The 23,402-nt window shown below is 43.0% G+C and overlaps 1 protein-coding gene across 1 annotated transcript; it reads right to left on the reverse strand.

Moving 5' to 3' along the window:
* Positions 1-12,081: 12,081 nt before the first annotated feature.
* Positions 12,082-21,367, reverse strand: C1R (complement C1r). The gene is made up of 11 exons (XM_041736823.1): positions 21,210-21,367; positions 20,252-20,480; positions 18,770-18,962; positions 18,089-18,235; positions 17,791-17,987; positions 17,368-17,515; positions 17,139-17,260; positions 15,241-15,319; positions 14,817-14,972; positions 13,408-13,482; positions 12,082-12,948 (listed from the first exon to the last, which is right to left on the reverse strand). Coding segments are annotated over exons 1-11 (2,118 nt in total). The 5' UTR covers positions 21,212-21,367; the 3' UTR covers positions 12,082-12,178.
* Between the last annotated feature and the right edge of the window lie 2,035 nt (positions 21,368-23,402).

Consider the following 23,402-nt stretch of genomic DNA (forward strand, 5'->3'; position numbering starts at 1 on the left):
GTAATTCCACTTACTTATATTTCCTTTTGTTGCCTTTGCCTTTGGTGTCAAATCAAAGAAATCATTGTCAATACCAATGTCAAGAAGCTTACCTCCTATATTTCTTCTAGGTGTTGGTTTATAGTTTTAGGTCTTATGTTCAAGTCTTTAGGAATAAAGTCCTTTTTTCTTTCAGTTGATTTTTGTGTGTGATGTAAGATAATGGTATAGTTTTATTGTTTTGCATATGGCAATCCAGTTTTCCCAACATCATCTATTGAAGAAACTATCCTTCCCCCATTTTTGACTCTTTTTAAAGAGTTTAATTGGCCATATGTGTGGGTTTATTTCTGGGTTCTCTATTTTGTGCTATTTATCTATGAGTCTGTGTTTATGCCAATACCATACTGTTTTAATTACTATAGCTTTGTTATATAGTTTAAAACCAGAAAGTGTGGTGTTCCAACTTGGTTTTCCTTTCCAAGATTGCTTTGGATATTCAGGATTTTTTGTGGTTTCATACAAATTTTAAGATTTTTTTATTCTGTGAAAAATGTCATTGGAATTTGACAGAGATTGCATTGAATCTATAGATGGCTTTGGGGGTAGGGACATTTTAACAATATTAATTCTTCTAGTCTATGAGCATGGAATACCTTTCTATTTATTTGTATCTTTTTCATTTTCTTCCATCAATGTTTTATAGTTTTCAGTGTATAGATCTTTCACCTTCTTGGTTAGATTTATTCCTAAGTATTTTATTCTTTTTGGTGCTATTATAAATAACATTGTTTTCCTAATGTCTAATAATTTGTTTTTAGTGCATAGAAACACAACTGATTTTTGTATATTGATTTTATATCCTGCAACTTTACTGAATTTATTTACTGAATTTGTTTATTCTAACAGTTTTATTTTGGTGAGATTTTTAAGAGTTTTAATATAATTTCATGTCATCTGCCAATAGAGACAGTTTTACTTCTTTCTTTCCAATACGAATTCCTTTTATTTCTTTTTCTTGCCTAATTGCTCTGGCTAGGACTTCTAGTACTATGTTGAATAAAAGTTGTGAGAGTGGGCATCTTTGTTTTGTTCCTGATTTTAGAGGAAAAGCATTCAGATTTTCACTGTTTAGTATGTTAGCTGTGAACTTGTCATATATGGCCTTTGTATTTTGAGGTACATTCTCTCTATACCCAGTTTGAGAGTTTTTATCATGAAATGATGTTGAATTTTGTCAATGCTTTTCTGCATCTAATGAGATGATTATATGGTTTTTATCCTTCATTTTGTTAACACAGTGTATTACACTGATTTTGGATGTTGATCTATCCTTGCATCCCTAGAATAAATGCCCCTTGATCGTAGTATAATCTTTTTAACGTACTGTTGAATTTGGTTTGTTGATATTTTGTTGAAGATTTTTGTATCTCTATTCATCAGAGATGTTGGTCTGAACTTTTCTTATACTGTCTTGTCTGGCTTTGGTATCAGGGTAATGCTGGTTTCATAAAATGCATTTGGAACTGTTCCTTCCCCTTCTATTTTGGGAAGAGTTTGAGAAGGATTGGTGTTAATTTTCTTTAAATATTTGGTAGGATTTATCAGTGAAAACTTCTGGTCCTGGGACTTTTGTTTGTTGGAAGGTTTTTGATTACCAATTCAATCTCTTTACTAGTAATTGATATATTCACATTTTCTATTTCTTCATGATTCAGTCTTGGTAGGTTGTTTGTGTGTGGGAATTTATCCATTTCTTCTTAGGTTGTCCAGTTTGTTGCCATATATTGTTCACAGTAGTCTGTTATGATCCTTTGCATTTGTATGATATCAGTTGTAATGTCTCCTCTTTCATTAAAAATTGTATTCATTTGAGTCTTCTCTCTTTTTTCTTGGTAAATTTAGCTAAAAGTTTGTTTTGCTTATCTTTTCAAAAAACCAGCTCCTAGTTTCTTGGAAATCTAGCCAAAGGTTTGTCTGTTTTGTTTATCTTTTCAAAAAACCAGCTCCTAATTCTTTCTTTCTTTCTTTCTTTCTTTCTTTCTTTCTTTCTTTCTTTCTTTCTTTCTTTCTTTCTTTCTTCTTCTTTCTTTCTTTCTTTCTTTCTTTCTTTCTTTCTTTCTTTCGGTTCTATTCATTTGAGAGAGAGAGAGAGAGAGAGAGAGAAAGAATGCACAGGCAGAGAGGAAAGACAGAGAGAGGTATAAGCAGGTTCCCTGCTGAGCAGGGAGCGTGATACAGGGCTGATCTTAGGACTCTGAGATCATGACCTGAGCTGAAAGCAGATGCTTAACCAACTGAGTCACCCAGGCATCCCCTAGTTTCATTTTCTATTGTCTTTTTAAAAAGTCTGTATTTCATTTATTTCTGCTCTGATTTTTTTTGTTTTCTCCCTTCAACTAACTTCAGGATTAGTTTGCTTTTTTCCTGGTTCCTTGAGGTATGAAGTTAGGTTGTTTATTAGGGACTTTCTTGTTTCTTAATGTAGGCATTTATCACTATGAACTCTGCTTCTTAGAACTGCTTTTGTTGCATCCCATAATTTCGCATGGCATATTTCCATTTTCATTTGTCTCAAAATATTTTTTGCTTTCTCTTTTTTGATTTATTCTTTAACTCACTGGTTATTCAGAAGCATGTTGTTTAATCTCCACATATTTGTGACTTTTCCAGTTTTATTCTTGTTACTGATTTGTAGTTTCATATCATTGTGGTCAGGAAAGATGCTTGATATGATTTCAATCTTCTTAAATTTATTAAGACTTCCTTTGTGACTTAACATGTAATCTATGTTCCACATGTGCTTGAGAAGAGTGTGTATTCTACTTCTGTTGTATGAATTGTTCTGTAAATGTCTTTTGAATCCATCTGATCTAATGTTTCCTTATTGATTTTCTGTAGGGATGATCTGTTCCTGAAAATGGATAGAGAAACTTTATGTTGGTCAAACTCATAGACTCTGCCATTATGTTTTAATGATGGTTTAAAAAATCATTTTCTTTTGAAATATAGATTCATAGGAAGTTGCAAATATAGTACAGAGAGGTCCTATGTACCCTCCATCAGTTACATAGGATGTAACCATTAGAGGAAATATCAAAACTGGGAAACTTATATTGGCATAGTGTGTGGGTGGTTTTGTGTGAGATTGTAAAATTATAAAATTGTCACTTGTGGAGATTCATAATCACCACTGCAATCCAGATATAGAATTGTTTCATCACCATAAATAATTCCTTTAGGCTACCCCTTTCTTTTTAATTTTCTTTTTAAATTAAAAAAAGGCAATTTTAAATATCCAACCTTTCTCAGTTGTGCTAAGGAACTGAGGGAATAGGATTTCAGATGTGCCCACCCTTCCCCCAGAGAAAGAGGCAAGTAGATAAATGATGGGAGACAATGAAATTGTGGTAACAAGATCCCCAGCAAGGGAATTCCTTTTGGAATTAGTGAGAGCCCCCTAACGGGTCTCTGTTTCCTGGGGTGCAGGTTCTGTTTTTAAAATCTCTTGTTTTACTACAAGGGAATAGAAAGGACATAGAATTTCAACAATTGCTGATAAGGCACTAGTTCTAATTTTAGTCACTTTATGCTGTCCTCTAAATATACTGTTTGTGATCTGTCTCCCTTTATGTTTAGTGTGGAAGCAAATTATTTTTTTTCCTCACTGTTTGGGACTGTGAAATATTTTTTGGCTTAATATGCTCAGATTTTCCCTGGGTATCCATCTATTCATAGGTAAAATAAAATGTTTCTTGATCTCTCTTAGATGAAAAGCAAGAAGAATCTAAGGTTTCCAACAGAAAAGACAGAGAGAGAGAAAGAGAGAGAGAGAGAGAGAGAGAGAGAGAGAGAGGATGTTTAGAATAAAAATTTATAGAAGCCAGGAAAAAAAGGAAGAAGTTCATGAGTACATGGTTGAGAGAAAACCCAGGACAAAAGAAACAGAATCCTTTGATCATTAGAGGCCTATGTCCCAAAGTACTTCCAAAGGAGAGACTCTGGTTTTCTCATGGAACCAAGCAGAGGTGATGAGTGTGGAGGAAAAGCTGAACCCTAGAGGCTGGCCAGAGATATCCTGAGAGAGATTTCAGAAAACAATAATCATTTAGGTTGGGCCTAGGCAAACTCTACTTCTACTTTTAAAGTGTGAGATTGGGGGTCTCTTCCTGTGACACAATTTGAAAAGTTGTGAACTTAAAAAATGAAAAACATTTTTTTCTCCAGTAATTTATGAAGCTGTGTTAGTTTGTCTTTGGCTACCCCTAACCTCCTTTCCTGGTCCTTGGCTGTTGGATCCTCTTTGGTCATCCTGTACTTTCCTCATGACCATCTTTTATCCTTTAAGTACAAATAGGTATAAGTCACCTCATCAGGTTGACCTATTTCTAAAGGTTTAAAGGACTTTTGCTTCTTGTTAATGACATTTCAATCATCAGCCAGAAATGGGAGAGAGTTCTTGAGGTGAGGGGCTTAAAATTTTCCTGCGACCCTGGAAATCATACCACTTCCTTGTAATAGTAGTAGTTTTTATTGCATTACATCAGACTGAGTGAAAGGAGTGTCGAGAGGGTAAAGGGGTTAAAAGTATGGTTCTAAGACCACAACCACAAAGAAAGACCTTGCCCTCTGGTTATGGAAGTTAAAGCAGTGAGTAGTGCTGTTAACTTAGGACTGTTAACTTAAGGACTTTAACGTAAGGACCAGAAGGACATTTCCCCAGTGTAGCTTACTATAATAATGCATGGCACTACATTAAGCTTGCTTTATGTATTTGCTCATTTAACTCTTCAATATTTGTATGAGATACTATTGAATGAAATTGATGTGAGATACTGTTACAAACTGAGGCTCGGAGAGGTCAAGCAGCTTGCTGGGTTACTGTGGTAGAAAGAGACAGGCCCCTTGACACAAGTGAATGTCCTGAACTTACCATACCCTCTTGCAGCTTACTCAGTTGGTGACTGTCTTTTTCTCTCCCAACCTCTGTTCTATAGGGCCTGGCAATGTGTGATTCTTTGAGCCTCATTACCGTATACAGATCATTCTGGTCTTTTCCCAGACAATTAATGTTGAAGCTCATGGCATCAAACTATATCATCTACATCTATTCATTGTTGTAGTCCTTTCCTGGAATCTGGGTCATTCCTGTCATTTTTCAATGATCTTGGTTCCTGACTCACTGTCTTTCTAACACATTCCTGTCGTTTTTGGCAATTTCAAAATATAGGTAAGTGATCCTTCTAAAGCTTTGGCCTTATGGTTCCACAAATCTTCTTCTCCGATACTTTTATCTTCCAATTTATCTCAGCCACACACTCCCATGGTCATGCCTAGATAGGACTTTTCATTACCAGTAACTGCAACCTCTCCTAATTATCCCAACTTTGCACCTCCCATTCTTTTGCCACCACCTCCTATTTTTCCAGGTCAGTTCCTATATCCTACATTTCCTGTATCCTCCAATACCGGAAACCTCAGTACATCAATCCTACTGCATATTTACTGTCCATTATTCTCTCTGTGCTTGGTCTCCTCTTTATCCAGCTTAAATTCAATGTAATAGCTCTCTTGTGTACAACTTGGACTCTTATGCCCTCCCATAGTTTAAATATATTCACTTGGCAAAATGAAAGCCACCTTCTCTAGACCTGTATTGGTGCAGCTGATAGTGGCTGGGGGAAAATATATGACCTAATTCACACAACTGTCTCACAAAGGTGAGAACAACCATTTCTTTTTTTAAAAAATTAATTAATTAATTAATTATTTTAAAAATTAATTTATTTATTCATGAGAGACACAGACTGAGGGAGAGAGGCAGAGACACAGGCCGAGGGAGAAGCAGGCTCCTCTCAGGGAGCACAATGTGGGACTCCATCCAGGATCCCGGATTCACGACCTGAGCCGAAGGCAGGTGCCCAACCGCTGAGCCACCCAGGCGTCCCGAGAACAACCATTTCATTTTAATTTGTGACCATGCGTCTCAAGTGAACCCTTAATACTCCCAGGCAATCAAAATTCCCTAATCCATTCTCTATCCCATTCTCCTTGATGATTATTTCATTCTTTCTTCTCTCTTCTCGAACCCCCATATCCTTCATCCACACTCTCAGCTAATAACCTTATTTTCTACTCCACCAGAACAAACGAAGAATTAGAGAATACCTAATCCAGCATCTTATACTCTGCTTGCTGTCTGTTAGCATAGATAACACATCCATGCTTCCAATTGGATTCTATCTCTCCCCCACTTCCACTGACCATCATCATTTCCCCTATTATATAATTCCCATCAGCTTATAGACATGTTACTTCTCTAATTAAAAACAAACAAACAAACCTTTCTCTTGACTCCAGTTTTCCCAATAGCTTGTCCTGTTTCTTTGTTCCCCTTTGCAGCAAATTCCTTAAAATAATAGATTATACTTTTTGTCTCCAGTTCTTCTTCCACTCTCCAACTCCAGTCTGGCTTTTGCTCCCATCATTCCACTAAACTGCTTTTCTGGCAGTTTAGTTCTCTCCCGGGACCTTGACATTGGTCTATCCCAGGATCAATCCTCAGTCTTCATCTTGACCTATATGTGACATTTGCTAAGTCAATCAACTGATCACTCCTTTGCCTTGATACATTTGCTTTCCTTGGGTTCAGTGGTCACTGTCTTAGTCAGCTCAGACTACTATCATAAAATATTAGAGACCAATGGCTTAAATGATATCTCAGAGTTCTGGAAGCTGCTAAGTCCAGGATCAAGATGCTGACAGAGTCCATTTCGGGGAGGTCCCTCCTCCTGGCTTGAAGACAGCTGCCACACTGTGTGCCCATATGACCTTTTCTTGGTGCTTATGTGTGGAGAGAGATCTTCTTTTTCTTATGCCACCCTCATGACCTCATCTAAACCTAATTACTTCCTATTGACCCCAGCTCTGAATACCATCATGGTGGGATTTGGAGTTAGGGCTTCAACATATGAATTTTGAGATTCACATTTATTCCTTAACAGGCATAATTTCTGAGTCTCTTTGGCTGATTTTTTCCTGTTCTCACAGACTTTTATAATGGCATGCCTCAGGGTATAGGCATTGCTTCTTCTGTCTATTGGTCTTCACTCCCTTGTTGGCTTTATTCAACTTTGTGGTTTTAAACACCCAACTGTATACCTACCAATGACTGCAAATTTTGCATCTTTAGCTTAGACCTGTTTCCTTAACTCCAAATTTATACATCAAACAGTGTATTCAGTATCTCTTGTTGGATGTCTAGAAGACATTTATTTAATTTTCTGAACATAAGGATGAAGTTACAGCAATTGTTTTAATGTCCCAGTCTGGTAATTATTACATCTGTCAGTTTTTACTTGGTTTTGATGGACTTTTCTTCTCATTATGGATCATATTTTCCTGCTTCTTTGATTGGTTGCCAGACTTTGTGAATTTTATCTTGGGTGCAGGATATTTTTTTAACTCTATAAGTATTCTGGAGCTTTGTTCTGAGACTTAGTTAAGTTACTTGGAAATAATTTGATCCTTTTTTTTTTTTAAAGATTTTATTTGTTTATTCATGAGAGACATACAGAGAGAGAGAGAGAGAGAGAGAGAGAGAGAGAGAGGCAGAGACACAGGCAGAGGGAGAAGCAGGCTCCATGCAGAGAATCTGACGTGGGACTCTATCCCGGGACTCCAAGATCATGCCCTAGGCCAAAGGCAGGTGCCAAACCGCTGAGCTACCCAGGGATCCCCCAATTTGATCCTTTTGGATCTTGCTTTTAACATTTGTTAGATAGGACCGGAACAGCATTTAATCTAGGGTTAGTTGTTCCCTATCACTAAGGCAAGACCCTTCTGAATACCCTACCTAATGCCCCATGAATTCAGTCTGGATGGCAAGATCAGGTGCTATTCCCAGCACCTGATTGCCTGGTACTGTTTCATCTAATCATGTCATACAGCTTTTTTTCTCTATCATTGAATAATTTTCTCACATATGGGTGAGAAAATTGTAGGGATATTCTACAGATCTCTGGAGTTGTCTCTTTATGGCTTTCTCCTCTCTGATCTTCAGTTCTGTGAACATTAGAAGTCTTACTCTCCCCACGCGTTCGGCTCAACTCAGGGAGTCAACTAAACACTACCTGGGTTTCTTCTTCCAGTATCTCAGCTTGGAAACTTGAGGCAGTAAGCTGGGGCAATCATAGAGCAATCATTGTCCTTTGTTACTTGAAATTTAATGTCTTGAGAACTATTGCTTCATATATTTGATGATTTTATTGTTGTTGCTGTTGTTTGTTTCAGGAGGGTGGGTAAATCTAGTCCCTGTTACTCCATCTTGGCCCTAATCTAATAGGCATCTGAGATTCAACATGTGCAAAAGGCATGTCCTCATGTTTTTCATCAGACCTGCTCCTCTTATAATCTTCTGCATCTAGTTGACTTCTCTTTTTTTCCTCATTCAGCTCTAATATTTACTCCATCAGAAAATCTACTGGCTACTCTTGCAAATTTTATCCATAATATGACTACTTTCTATCACTTCGATTGTTACCGCTTGGTCTGAGTTACCATCACGTCTGCCTGGATTACCATAATTGCTTCCTAATTGGTCCTCTTTATGCCCTTTCCCACCTGCAGTCTGACCTCAATTCAACAGCCAGAGGGAGACCAGCTAGTTGAAAATGTAAGTTTACATTTCTGTGCATTGGCTGCTCTGCAACACTCTAGTAGATCAAGCATGTTCTTGTCTCAGGACCTTTTCACTGCCTGTTTCCTTTTCCTGGAATGCCTTTTCCTAGATTTCTGAATATCTAACTTCCTTCAATCTTTGCCAAACATCCACCTTCTCAATGATGTTACTCTTTTGAAAGTTTTTTAAATTTAAAGAATGTTTTAATAGAGCTCTGTCTCCATTTTTGGGCTCAAAATTTGAAAGATCAAAAACATACACAGTAATAACTTTTCTTCTTACTATTGCCCTCCCCTAGAAACTACCATTGTTTCTTATATATCTTTCCAGCAATATTTTGTACGTATAGAAGCAATATATACTCACTCCTATTTTTATACAAATAGTGATATTTTATACACACTGTCCTTTTTACATTTTTCATTTAGAAATTGGATGACTACATTATATTTCATTATTTGGATATTCCATAATATACTGAAACTTTGGTACCAGACCTTTCAGAATTCAGGATTCTAATACTTTGCTGTCATAAACAATGCTTCGATTACTAACCTTGTACATATGTCATTATCTCATATGTGAGAATATCTGTGAGAAAAATTCCTAGAAATGGAATCTCTGGGTCAAAGGCATGTGCATTTGTGGTTTTGATTGCACGTTGCCACATTGCTCTATAGAGTGTGTACCAGTTCACATTCCAACAAGTAATGCATGCGTGATGCTTTCTCTACATCTTCACCAACATAATATATTATCATTGCCAATCTTACAGCTAAAAAGATGGTGTCTTAATTTAAGTATTTTCCTTTCATTGAGTTAGCTTACACCCCAAAGCTTAACCTTAATTTGTATTTTCTTTTTTGATCTCTATTCATAGGACATTGGTTTCAACCTTATGTATTTTACTCCTGAGTATTTAAAGGATAAGCCACATAAGACTTTGGAGGAGGGGCATGGGAACCGGGAGGATCAGAGCTGTCACTGGGCTCTCCTGGGATCACATTTATGATTACAATAAGGACAAAGGACTGAGATTCTTAAATTTACAGGAACCTTAGAAATAATATAGTTCGATATTTTCATTTTGGTTTCAGTTTTTGTTCTCACCACTTCTGGCTCCTCTACTCACTCCTCTCCCATCTCCATTGGAATCCTGGAATTCTGAAAAATACTAAATTACTACATCAGCATGTGCTCTGCACACATTATCTGTAACTTGTGGATGCTTTTGTGTAGACTATACAAGAAGACATTTTCCTGTTATTTCTGTCTATGCAAGTCCTGAAGTCTGTAACACAGACATTTAAAGTGCTCCTAAAACCTAAAAGTGTTTTGGCACCAAAAGTTATTTAGTGGCAAAACCTGACCTGATGGGTAGCTGTTTAGAGTCTTTATCTATCTCATATACTGTGAATATTCAAATGCTTTTTGGAGGGATTATTCCTCTGTTTTATTGCCCTAGAGTGCTGCCCTAGACCTGCTGGGGACATTACATAATAGACAGTATGTTATGTTTCTGAAATTTGTAAGATCTTGAATATTGAAAAGCACTTGGCCCTGAGGATGTCAGATAAGGCATCGTGGACTCGGATTTGGGCTTAAGAATTCTCATTACTGGGGTACCTGGTTAAGCGTCTGCCTTTGGCTCAGGTCATGATCCTGGGGTCCTGGGATTGAGTCCCACATCCAGCTCCCTGCGGGGAGTCTGCTTCTTCCTCTGTCTATATCTCTGCCTTTCTCTGTCTCTCATGAATAAATAAACAAAATCTTTAAAAAAGAAAAAGAAATTCTCATTACTTACTTAGGAAGGCTTTAATTCTGCACTGGTCTTTATTTATTTATTATTTTAAAAATATTTTATTTGTTTAGAGAGAGAGTGTGAACAAAGGGAGGGGCAGAAGGAGAGGGAGGGAGAGAATCTCAAGTGGACTCCATGCTGAGTGCAGAGCCCTATATGGGGCTTGATCACAAGGCCCTGAGATCACAATGACCTGAGCCTAAATCAAGAGTCAGACAGTCAACCAACCAACTGAGCCACCAGGTGCCTCTGCATTGACCTTTTAAAGTTCAGACCTGTGTATGTCAGTTCATGTAAAGTTGTTCAAACAAGTACAGAAGAGTCAGTTATGCAATAACATTATGATAATATTCTATTATAAATACTTACTATGCTATTATAAATACTTACAATGCTTTCAGGTCCTTCTCTGACCCTTAAATGTGTCTTAGGTAATACAGGTTGTTTGAAAATATTGTTAATCTTTCAACTTGGAAACAAAAGTTTCATACCACTCCTCTTTTATGAAATATTTAGAGGGGCACCTGACTGGTTCAGTCAGGGGAGCTTGTGACTCTTGATCTCAGAGTTGTGAGTTCAAACCCCACATTGGGTATAGAAATTATTTAAATATGAAATCTTTGGGCAGCCTGGGTGGCTCAGCGGTTTAGCGCCGCCTTCAGCCCAGGGTGTGATCCTGGAGACCTGCGCTTGAGTCCCACATCGGGCTCCCTGCATGGAGCCTGCTTCTCCCTCTGCCTGTGTCTCTGTGTCTCTCATAAATAAATAAAATCTTTTTTTAAAAATGAAATCTTTAAGGCAGCCCGGGTGGCTCAGTGGTTTAGCGCCGCTTTCAGTCCAGGGCCTGATCCTGCAGACCCAGGATCTAGTCCCACATCAGGCTCCCTGCATGGAGCCTGCTTCTCCCTCTGCCTGCATCTCTGCCTCTCTCTATTTCTCTCTCTCTCTCTCTCTCTCTCTCTCTCTCTCTCTCTGTCTCTCATGAATAAATAAATAAAATCTTTTAAAAAATTTAAATCTTTAAAAAATAGAGAAAAATATTTAGAGATTGGAATATAAGCTTTAAAAAAAACCCTTATATTTGCAACTACATATGTGGGAAAATCAGGATTTTCTTCATCATACAATCAAAACAAAATTATAAATAAAATGTTACATAAAACCCTAACTGCAAATGTGTGCATGAATTTTTTTGTTCTTATTGCTTTCCTAAGAATTTTTTTTTTTTTTAAGTAGGCTCCATACCCAACATGGAGCCCAACACAGGGCTTGAACTCACAGCCCTGAAGTGAAGACGTGAGCTGAGATCAAGAAGCAGGTGCTTAACTGACTGAGCCACCCAGGTGCCCCTGCTTTCCTATGTATTTTAAATATGTTACTAAATATTTTTATATTGATAACTACTTTTAACTCATTTTGCACACTGGAATTTCTCATAAAATTTTATTTGGAAAGAGTTTCAATTATCCAATGGTATAAAGATGGAAGAGGACAATGATAAGTAGAGAATGTGGAGTGTATCTTCTATAATCCTTGAAGGGAAGAAAGATGACCTTTGTGTTGTTTTAGGCAAAGAATGGGAATGAGGTTATAGAAAAGAGCATTTATTTCACACGGTGTCTTTCTGCATCAGTGATTTTAATAAGGATTCTTAGTGGTTATCAGATAATTTTTTTTAATGCACTGCTCTCTGGATTCTGATCTAGCGAATTCTGGGTTCAGCCCTCCCCCTCCATCTCCTTCTTGATCCAGTCCACATAGTTGAGTAATTTGGTGTAGAAGCCATAGCCCCTGCTGCACCCGATGCCCCAGGATACAATGCCTGTGGCCACCCAGCGATCACTGTTCTCATCCTTCACTGCAAAGACCCCTCCGCTATCCCCCTGACAGGCATCCTGCTTTAGAGATGGGTCCCCAGCACAGAACATGTTTTGAGAAAACACATCCTTCCTTTTATTTTTCCTGAGCCAGCTCTCACATGCCTCTCGTTTAGCTACGGGCAGACGGATAAACTTGAGGTCATAAGAAAGCCTCTCTTCCATTATCCCAAAGCCACTGACATAGCCCATGAGGCCCCTATCATAGAAGGTCTCGTTGTCAGGGAGGCAGATGGGAAGGAGGTTGGGTCCCAGGGTGACACTATTTTCTAGCTCCAAGAGGGCAATGTCCCCCTCAAAATTGTGGGACTCATCCTGGCGGTAGTCCGGGTGAATGCTGACCCTGCGGACAGGATGGTTTGCTAGTTTTGTGATCTCTTCCACGCTTACGTGGCCCAGGAACACATCCACAGTGGCATTGCTTTGTGCATCATGTTCCTTGGGGTAGAGGGTGTGGGCAGCTGTGAGGATCCAGCGGTCTCCCAGCAGGGCTCCACCCCCTCGCCCATAGATGTTGGTGAAGGCTTGCCAGGGGAAGTTGCCCAGCTTGGCCTTTTGCCCTCCAATGATGCGCTGCTTCTGTTCCACAGGGTTGACGGGTTTCCCACACACTGGAAAGGAGAGACAGAAGGCGAGGACAAGTCAGGCCTGGCCTGCCCTCTTCCTTTTTTGTGGTCAGTCAGTTCCCCCTACAGCCCTTCTTTTGGCTCTGGGCTCTTTCCTCTTTCTCCTCCCATTCCCACACCACTGTCTTTGGCCTTTTGTCAGCCTCTTCTCCTGGTTCTTATTTATTTCTTCCTGGGAATTTTCTTGCTTTTTAAAAATCCCTGATTCCCTGTCTCCTCAGTGAAAAAGCAGGACTGTCAAGACTGAATCTGATTCTCTGGGTTCCTCTCTGCTTTTTTCCTGGGATATCACCTTTCCTCTTCCCCATATTCCTTTTATCTATTTTTGACCTGAATCTGGATTGTCTCTCCATTTACTTTGTCTCCATCCTCTGTGCGTGCTTTTTCTGAGGCCCTGGAGGGCTGCAAAAGGCATTGGGGTGGCCCTCAAGGACTTCCACTCACCTGGCAAGCACCGAGGAATCTTCTCTCCTTCCCATTCATTCTTCCAAATGCCCTGGGCGGTGCAGGTATAGGCCCCTGTGGGAAGAGGGGGCTATGATCAGGCTAGGAGGTGGTGGACAGGGAAACTAGGTCTAGGAGGCTAATGAACATTGAATGTGCAGGACAGGCACAGGAGAGATTCGGAACTAACACCAACAAGGATCAAAGGGAAAGGTTCAAATACGTAATGATGGAATATTAAAAGCGTTTAGAGGCTCCCAACATATGTTTTTGTTTTAATATTCAGTGAAAAAATCAGAACACTTAACTCCATGTTTGATGTGATCCCTATTTGTGAAAATAGACATAAAAACGGGAAGGAACATATGAAAATCTTATCAGTGATTGCATCTTAGTAGTGGGGTAGTAGATGATAATGGTAGCTACATCTTCTGATTGTTGACAGTATGCCATGCTTGTTGCTAAGCATTTTATCTACATTATCTAATTTAAGCATCACAGTGACACTTTCAGGGATTCATTATTATTCTCATTTTTTGGATGAGGAAATAATACCATATAATCTATATGTAATATTTTTTCTTTTTTCTTTTGGATGTTGTAGCCCTACAAAGCATGTGATTTCTTTCATTTTAAAGAAAAGTTTTGAAGATGAGTTTCAGAGTCATTTAGTAAAACCTAAATGCAAAAAATCACAACATAGTAGCAAGGGAGTGGGTATGTGGGGAGAATTTTGGGGGAAGTCCCATGGGTACAGTTGTAGTGTGGTTGTGGTGGTGGTGGTGATGATGGTGGTGATGGTAGAGGTGTTTGGAGGTGGTGGTGATGATGGTGATGATGGTGGTGGTGGTGGTAGAGGTGGGGGTGATGGTGATGATGGTACTGATGGTGGTGATGATGGAGGTGGTGGTGGTGGTGATAATAGTGTTGTTGTTGGTGATGATGGTGGAGGTGATGGTGATGGGAGGGGTGGTGGTAATGATGGTAGTGATGGTGGTAGTGGAGGTTGGGGTCGTAATGATAGTGGTGGTAGAGGTAGAGGTGAGGATGGTGGTGGAGTGGGATTGTCATGTTGGTGGTGGTGAAGGTGGGGGGTAGTAATGATGGTGGTGGTGGTGGTGGTTGTGGAGATGGGGATGATGAAAATGCTTGTGGGGGTGGCAATAGTAATGGTCATGGTGATGGTAAGAGAGAGTAGACTGTTTATAGGATTTAAGACTTTCTTTGTATCAGTTCAGGTGCCTCCTTCAACACTGTTAGATGCCTCTTGGCACTATACTTAGGCCCCTAAAGCCAGTGTCCTGGGACGATACCTCAATATACATCTCCTAAGAATTACGTTGGAAAACTCTCAGAAGATGTCCTGAAAAGATGGAAGGAAGGAGGCTGCCATTTGCACGGGTTCCTACCTCGCTGGATCTCACTGATGCCACCTCTGGTATGCATCTTGTAATAAGGCTCCTGGCAGTAGTACTGGATACGGGCCTGGTAGGTGTTCACCCCCTTTGTGGTGGTGTAATTGAAGGCCCCATTTGTCAGGCTTCGTGGTGGCCCGCAGTCCTTGACTTGGAGAGAACACAGGGCCATATGAGAACTGAGAGTGATGGTACTGGAACTTCAGTGGGAAGAACCTGAGTTTTCTGTCCACAAAACAGGCTGAGAACCTTGAAAATTCGGTCAGTGGGGGGCACTTGTGATGGATGGGCTTCAAAGGAGAAGTAAGGGGGAGGTTGTTTGCTTAGTCTAGACCCCCTCTTCCTTTCATAGCCTAGGTCCCCATGGCTAAGGGCTGGGAGCTCCCCAGGGGCAGACACCTGCTGAGTTGTGACTTACTCCTGCACCTGGGCATGGCACGATGCCAAGTGCCATCATCTTGACATACAGCTGTGAAGGAGAGCAGCACCTGGTTTCCCTGTATGAGAAGAGGTAGACAGATGTAGAGGTGCCATTAGCATGAGGAGGCACTGAGGTTGCCTTCCTGCCTTTCCCACACTGGAGCAGCAGGGAATGCAAGGATATCTCTCAGGCTCTCAGACCTCAGCATCCCCTTGGATGTGACTCCTTTGTTTTTCTCAGACCAGAGGTGCAAATGGGAGCACTGAGTCACACAGCAGAAAGTCAGAGCAAGGGCTAATTGTCAGACCTGATAATCCTCTCTCTAGACTCTTGCTGTTTCCACTGCAGTCCCTTTGAACCCCACTATTTTATTTTATTTTGTTTTATTTTATTTATTTTATTTTATAAGTAGGCTCCACACCCAATGGGGGGCTTGAATTCACGACCCTGAGATCTGGAGTCACATGCTCTACTGAATGAGCCAGCCAGGTGCCCTTGAACCTCACAATTTTAAATTAAAAAAAAAAAAAAAGCAACCCTGGTTGTATGTTTCCTGCATTGGAACAGAAGACTGTGCTCTGAAGGAGAACCATATTTTTCTCCCTCTAGAGTGCCTATTGATCTAGGCCTGCATCACCTCATCTCTCCCAGACCACACTGTTCTGAAGGGCAAGGGCCCAACCACTTTCCAGGGTGTTTGAGGTGCCAATGTGTGCTAAGTGCTATTGTAGTTGAGTAGTTAGCGGGGACAAAGCAAGAAAATGGCATCCTCTGCGGCAAAAAGTAACTGGACAATATGAATGAGCCTCATTAAGGCCAAAAACCATCCCAGAAAGTCAGCCCTGGAAACGACTGCATAAGCACCTGTATAAGAACTAGGATGTTTGGTGATGCAAATAATGAGAGAAGCTGTATGACTTACTTTAAATTCTATGATGTAAGTGACAAATGCCAAGGTAAGGGTTGTGGTAGCGTATCAAAGCAAGGGTTATAACATAAGCAAAGAGTGTGTGAGTGTCCAGTGTTCTGGGCCCAAGACATCCAGTCCTCATGGTATAGCTAGGAACATCCAGGAGTAAAGAGCAACTCATCTTGGCTAGCTCAGCTTGATGCAACATGCCAATGCCGTGCATGAAGGCTGTGGTGAATATGTGTGTTTCTTTTTATTGACCTCCTGCTCCTAGGACACTGCCTCACACTCAGTTAGTGCTTAAAACATTTGTTGAATGAATGAACTACTACTTAAGGACATACCAAAGGTCTTCTCTCAGATTCTAATTAGGTCTTCCAAGTGGATCTATTGAACAAAGATAGGATGTCCATTCCTGTGTCCCTCCCCAGGGGTCACTCCAATTGTATGTTTTTTAGAAGAGCATTTTAGTTTACCAGTTTTTGTGAGATTAACCAATAATACCATGTTCATTCCTGAGCCTGCAAAGCTGAGGGCAGTGTGGTGGGTCCAGGGTGAGCACCATTGTGAATGAAAAAACCCTGGGGCAAGCGGTAGGAAATTTGGTTCTAGTCCCTGCTGCACAAAATCACTGTGATGTTGAGTGAGTCACTCCTTGCACTCCACCCTACTTTTTCAGTTCCTAAATCCTACAGTTATTACACTAGGCCAGTAGTTCATGAGCTTGGCTGCACATTGGAATCACTTGGGTAGCTTTAATTCATCCTAGCTACACTCTGGACCAATGGGATCAATCTCTTGCAGGAGACCCAGACATCAGTGCTTTTAAAATTTGAAGTGTTTTCAACGTCTAGTCAAGTTTGAGAGCAGGTAAATCAAGTAATCTTCCAAATCAAAGGTGTGAATCCAGCCAGCCCTGGGCCTAAATCTGATATGGACCTATGCACCTGGATGGCTGGGCCACCTTTCTTCTTTGGGTTCTTACCTCCACAAGCTGATAGCCTTGTTGGCAGGTGGCAATGAAGTAGTCACGGAACTGGTATTGGGGCTGTAGGTCCTGGATGATGGTGAACTTGTCTAAGGTCTTGGGCTGGGGGCACTTGATGACTGTTGGGGAGACCAGACCATGTTTATTTCAGAGCCACTGTCCTTTCTACCCATCTGATTGTGCCCTGATGCTGACCAGTGAGAGAGGCCCCCCCAGGCAACCTTACCTTCAGTGACATAATGCAGCTTCCAGCCTCGGCTGTCACCCGACTCATCTGTGAAGAACAGCAGATCCACGGCATTGCTGCTAGTGTCAAAGTCAGTGGGTCTTTTCTTCCCACAGAACTCGCCGATGTTCCTCCCATTGGCATAGATCTGGTGGGCAAGAGGAAAGGGCCATCTCTCCAATTCAGACATTTTCCCCTGGACCAGGATGGTGGTGGTGGTGGGAACTCTGCTTTTTGCATATGTTTTCAGCCGGAGGAGAAAAGGGATCCCCAGGACCTACTTGTAGTTGTGTGGGAACTTGCCTAGCTCCTGTGTGATGCTGGTTATTCCTGTCCCAGCTGGCCAGAGGATCTAGTGGGAAGTAGGGAAGAGGGGAGGGGAGGGAGAGGAAGGAGGTCTCTAAGGGAGGAGAGTGGCTATACCTGTAGCTGGTCATAGGGGCAGTGTACTTGCTGGTGGTCATCGATTTCGAAAGGCTCCAGGAACTTGAGGTGGAGGGTGAGGCCACGCTCCACCCGGATGCTGTAGTTGCAGCGCAGGTCAGGAGGGTAGGGTTGGGGGTACTCCAGGCTGGAGACGTAGCCCGATGGCTCTGTGAACAGCTCATTGCTGCACTCAGCTATGAGAGCAGAGCCAGCCGGGGGTCACCAGGGACTCTCTGGCTCGCCCCACAAGCCATCGCTCAGTCCCTGCCTCCCCCCCACAGTGCCCCGACCTCACCCTGGCAGGAATGCCCATCCTTCTGAAGTTCATAGCCTGGACGGCAGGTACAGAAGTAGCCGCCCACATAGTTATGACACAGGTGCTGGCATTGGGGCTGGAGATTCTCCTCAACTGAGTTGAGCTGGGAAGCACATTCATCGAGGTCTGGAAGACATTCCAGAAGGAAGAGTTAAATCCTTGTCTGCTGGGGACTTCTGTAATGGCTCTTCTGTCAGAGAGGTCAGTCACCAGAGGTCTAGAGATAAAATCATCTCCTGGCCACCTGAAACTCCAGGCCTCCCCTTGCCCTCTTTTTTTTTTTTTTTTTTTGAGTGGGGGGTTGGGGACAGCAGAGGGGGAGGGAGAGAGTGAATCTTATGTAGGCTTCCCGCCCAGTGCAGAGCCTGACACGGGGCTCGATCTCACAACCCTGAGATCATGACCTGAGCTGAAACCAAGGGTCAGACACTTAACTGACTGGGCCCCCCAGGCGCCCCAACTTCAGGCCTCTATCATGCTTTCTGGGAACTGCTCAATGGTGACAGAATCCAGGTTGGCAGGCTTCTCCTGGTAAAAGCTCTCTTCAGAGGGAAAAGAAGGAAGGATAGGCTTCCTGTTTCAGTGGATTCAAGATTCCCCTTCTCTGGTCCCCATTGAACACCCTCAGGCCAGGCAACAAGGCACCTGGGGGCCACTCACCCACAGCCTGGTAGTAGGCCAGGAAGCCCTTGTGGAACATAATGGTGCCATTCTCCTCGTTGGAGAAGTCTGTGTGGAAGGTCAGCTGCATCTTGTTCCCTTGAGACACGAATTCCCTTGCTTCTGGGGGGTTGCCCAGTGGAGAACCCAGCTGCCCACAGAACCTCCCCAGAGTTTTTTTGTCAGCAGAGATCTGGTGGAGAAAGGACAAGGGGTGGGAAGAAGAGCTGTTGAGGAGACACGTCCCATGCGGAAGGTCAGCAGAGGCCTCCTCTTGTCCCAGAAAGCGAGCGGTGCCCCACTGCTGGACCAGCTTCCGCCTGCTTTCTCCCGTGGGGCTCTGGCTATTGTAAACTACCCCCAGTGATCGTTTTGTTGTTGTTGTTCCCCTGGTGACTCATCTTTTCAGCTGAGTCTTCAGTGGCTAACTCCTTGCACGTTACCCTGTGCCTGGTACATCGCCCTTTCCCTTGTTCTATGTCGCCCAGCATGTGTCAGACCGTTCTTCATTTCCGCCACCTCCCATGCTCATCTTCCCCTGGAATCCTGGTTGTCTCTACACAGCCATTAGCATCCCTTCATTCCTGGGGCCCGGAGTGGTCTGCTTTATTTTCTATCCAGCTACTTCACCTCACCTTATGCAAACCATTCACGTCCAGCCATGCCTTCTGACACACTCAGCTGAGGGTGAGCCTCTCCAGCCTCTGCCTGGGCCAACATCACCTAGCTTCCCTTATCTCTTTCTTCACAGGTTCCTTAACCCCTCAGAAATGGAAGACATCCTGCCCCCACTCTATCCCTCGCTATCCCTGCCACCAAGACCCCTCCCCGCAGCCCTGCAAACTTCTCTAGTCCTCTGGCCTGGGAAACTATCATTTTCATGCTATTCTCTCATAACCTCCAGGGGGTCTCCTGGGAGTGGTATTCACTGCTTGTGTGTAGGCTTTACTTGAATCCTGAATCAGGAACCTCATTTTTATTCATATAGAAAGTTGAGACTGGGAAGGTACACTTGCTCATTACAGAGGCGAGGAGACAGCCCACTGACCTTGCTGAGGGTTATGATTGAGCTACCACCATACACATTTCTGTTCCCCACGTTCCTGTTTAGGAAGGCAGCCATGTGATATTCTACATGGAAACAGGGAAACTGAGGCACAGCTGTTTCCAAAGACTCTCAGCAAGTCAGCAGATAAGGATGGTTTTTCTGACTCCTTAAGACAGAATTTCCTGGAAGTGGGGCCTGTGATTCCTTCCTCTGTGTTTCTCCCTTCCGTGCTCACTGAGGTCCTCTAAACCCAGTGGATATTCCATCCATGGTGTCACCTGACTCTCAGAACTCCACTGGGCCATCAGCTCTTGCAGGGCTGGGGCTGTGTCCATGGTGGGGGGTGGGGATGCTATCCAAGGTGGTTAGAGCACAAGTCCTCAGTTTCCAGAGATACCCAGGCCTCCCTCTGCCCTCCCAACCGGATCCCCTACCTTGACATAGTCATACAAACAGCCTTCGGAAGGCTCCAGGTCAAACTGCCAGAAGACAAGCTTCACCCTGAATCCTGTGGGCACTGTAATCACAGTGGTTTTGTCAAGGTTGTTGGGGTAAGGCTTGGGGTACAGAGGAGAAGTCACTTCCCCAAAGAGCTTCTGTGAAAGGGGGATGGAGCCCCCCATATTGCAGAACAGGATCGGCACCAGGAGATAAAAGAGCCACCTGCCAAAAAGAAAGTGGGTGTCTAGTGCTGGAGAGGGGTAGCACCCCTACATTTGGGCAGCGACTGGGGTAGGGGTTGGGATGGTCATACCGCTCAGCATTTTCCTCTCTGGCCATTTTACACCTTATAGAGATTTTCTAGGTGGGGGTGGGTGAAGGGGAGAGGCTGGTCTTTGCAGCCGCTGCATTGGGTGTTCCTCCCCTCAGGGCAATGTCCAGTCTAGAGGTCATCATACTCCCTCTGCCTGTCTCCCCATCCTCCCCTGCCCTCTCCCACCACTCCCCTCCTCTTCCCGGAATAGGGCTGGCTTGGGACCAGTTAATTGAGGCTGAGGGTTACCAGTCATGGCTCTTTGATAGGGCTCCCAAAGGCTCAGCAGAGACCTCTGGAAGAAACAGCCTATGGAATACGGAGTCATGCACAGAGCATTCTCCTCCTGGGCACAGTGGATCCTCTCCTCTTGCTGCTCCCCTGCTAGGAGCTGGGTGGGAGAAGGGAACATGGCCATCATCTCATGGGTCTAAGACCTCCTTTTGTCCTCAGGAGGAGGGATGGGGGGGATGTACTGACATGTGCACGCTTGTGTGTAAGGGGATAGGTAAGGTGTATGGAGAGGGAGGGGGTGTTCCTATCTTCCTGAATGAATTTGGGAGCAGGTTGCCTTCCATGCCCAGGATTCTCTCCTCTGGCTTCTCCCTCCCTCCTGGGTCCCCATCAGCCTTACTCACATTTCTCAAGGCCTGTTTTTGGATCCTGGACTCTGCTGACAGTGTCTTCATCCACTCCGTGTTGAGGGAGAGAGCGGTCATGCAGGGGAGGGAAGGCGGAGGGAATGACTGTGGAGGGGAAGGAGGGGACCATTCCCGGAGGAATGTTGTAGGGAATGAACTATTTGCATAAACAAAACCGAAAAAAAAAAAAACCAAATCAGTTTCCAGTTTAATATAGTTTTGGTTTTGAAATCCCTGATGGTGGTGCCACCTGCTGGCCGACCAGGGGAAAGGCTCAGGAGATGGGCCTGAGTTTTTAGCCAGGAGAAAGCCCTCCGTGGGAAGGCCAGACCTCTCGGTTTCTAAATCTGATGTGAAGTCTACCTTTCTTCGGGGACTGCTCCTATGACAAAGGCAACGGAAATTGCAGTTGGGGGTTGGGAGCTCTTTTTCTGCATTGCCCTGTTCCATTAATCCGGTTCTTCCTGTCCTTAGTCACCCAGGAATGGTGAGGCTTTTAAGGTCCAGGACGGGGTAACAAGAACAACAGTGAGGCAGAGAGGGCATTGCGGGAGCAGATGGAAGAGAATGGAGTTTGGTTGCATTGGGGCCCCAACCTACATCCCCCATGAATGACTTAAATATGGAACACTGATTGCTATGTCGGGGTGACCCTACAGCAGCACTAGAGTCTGTTTTAAAACCTTTCCTCCCAACTTCAATGAAGTTAAGCCTGCCAGTGAATTTGGCTGTTCTAGAGGCAAGGGAAGCTGAGTGAGGGTAGAAACATCCTCTTCCTCTTGGCATCTGGTTTGAGCCCCTGAGCGTCAGTCTGTCTAGGGCTAGGCAGACAGTGTGGCTGTTGACCATTGGTGACTCAGTCTTTCTTTGAGAAAGCCAGGCTCCTGGGAGGGAGGGGGTGGGCCTCTAGTCTCTCCTGTGCTCCAGATCCTAGTCTCCTAATTTAAAAGTTTGCTCTCTGTGGAAGCCTTATTTCTCAATTCTCCATGGCTCAAATGCCCTATGGCCCTGGATTCCAGAGGGAGGCTCAGACTGGCCCTTGTAGCCTATCCTGCTTGTTTCTCCAATTAGATTAATCCCTCCTTTCCTCCACCCACCTGCCCACTCATCCATCCGTGTATGGATTACCTATTACATGCCAGGCACTTTTCCAAGCAGTGGATTGCAAGGACTCACAAAAAGATGGTGCAGTTCACCATTAGGCAGTGACTAAGTCATCACTGCATGTAGTTCGAGAGCAGGTATAGGAAGAAGGGAGGTCAGCCAAGGTGTGGAGGGTTCCCCCAGCAGGCCTACAGTGTCAGAGCTGAGGAAAGAACCTGATAGCAGGGCTGATCCATGACATAATCCCTGACATGACCCATGACCTTGTCAGGTCAAGAAGGACAAAAGATAGACGACAGGTTAAGGACCTGATCAGGAGACAAGAAAGAAGGGGGGTGGGTATTGTCCAGCAAGTTGCACATTAGCATTTGGACAGTACTGTGTGTGCGTGTGTGTGTGTGTGTGTGTGTGTGTGTGTTGCGTTCATAGCGGAGGCAGAATGGTGGAGATCACAGATAAGGAGCAGGTGGTCCAAGAAGGTAAGTCTTAGCTGATGTTTCTCATCCATCCATCCCACGCATTCTGAGTTCTGTGCTGGTATCATGATCTCAAGTGACAAACCTGGGCCTGCTTCATCAGTTTGGTCCCAGCCCTGTCTTCCCCCTGCCCCGTCACTCAAGGGAACCCTTACTTGCACATTTATTGTATACCCTTGACTTATACCAAGGATAGAAAGAAGAAATGGCTGTATGTGGATTGTCTCTGCACTGATTTATTTATTTATTTATTTTGAATGGATAAATAAATTGTGGTTTATTCATACAATGGAATAATATACAACATAAAGAATTTCACAAATCTTCACAACATTTTCAGATACATTAATAAACAAAAGTAGCAAATCACAAAAATATGTAGTATGTGATGTCAATTTTATAAACTTCAACATAAGCAAAATTATTCAATATGATAAAAGTCAGAATAGTGTGTATATCTAGGCAGATACTGACTCTGAAGGGCCCTGAGGAAACTTTCTGGAGTGCTGGGGATTTCCATAACTTGATCTAGGTAGTGGTTTTATGGATGTATATATATGAGAAAAAAATAAAACTTTCCTATTAAAAGATTAGTATACCATACACAATA

Source organism: Vulpes lagopus, chromosome 21 (assembly GCF_018345385.1).
Source record: "Vulpes lagopus strain Blue_001 chromosome 21, ASM1834538v1, whole genome shotgun sequence".
Classification (NCBI taxonomy): Eukaryota; Metazoa; Chordata; class Mammalia; order Carnivora; family Canidae; genus Vulpes; species Vulpes lagopus.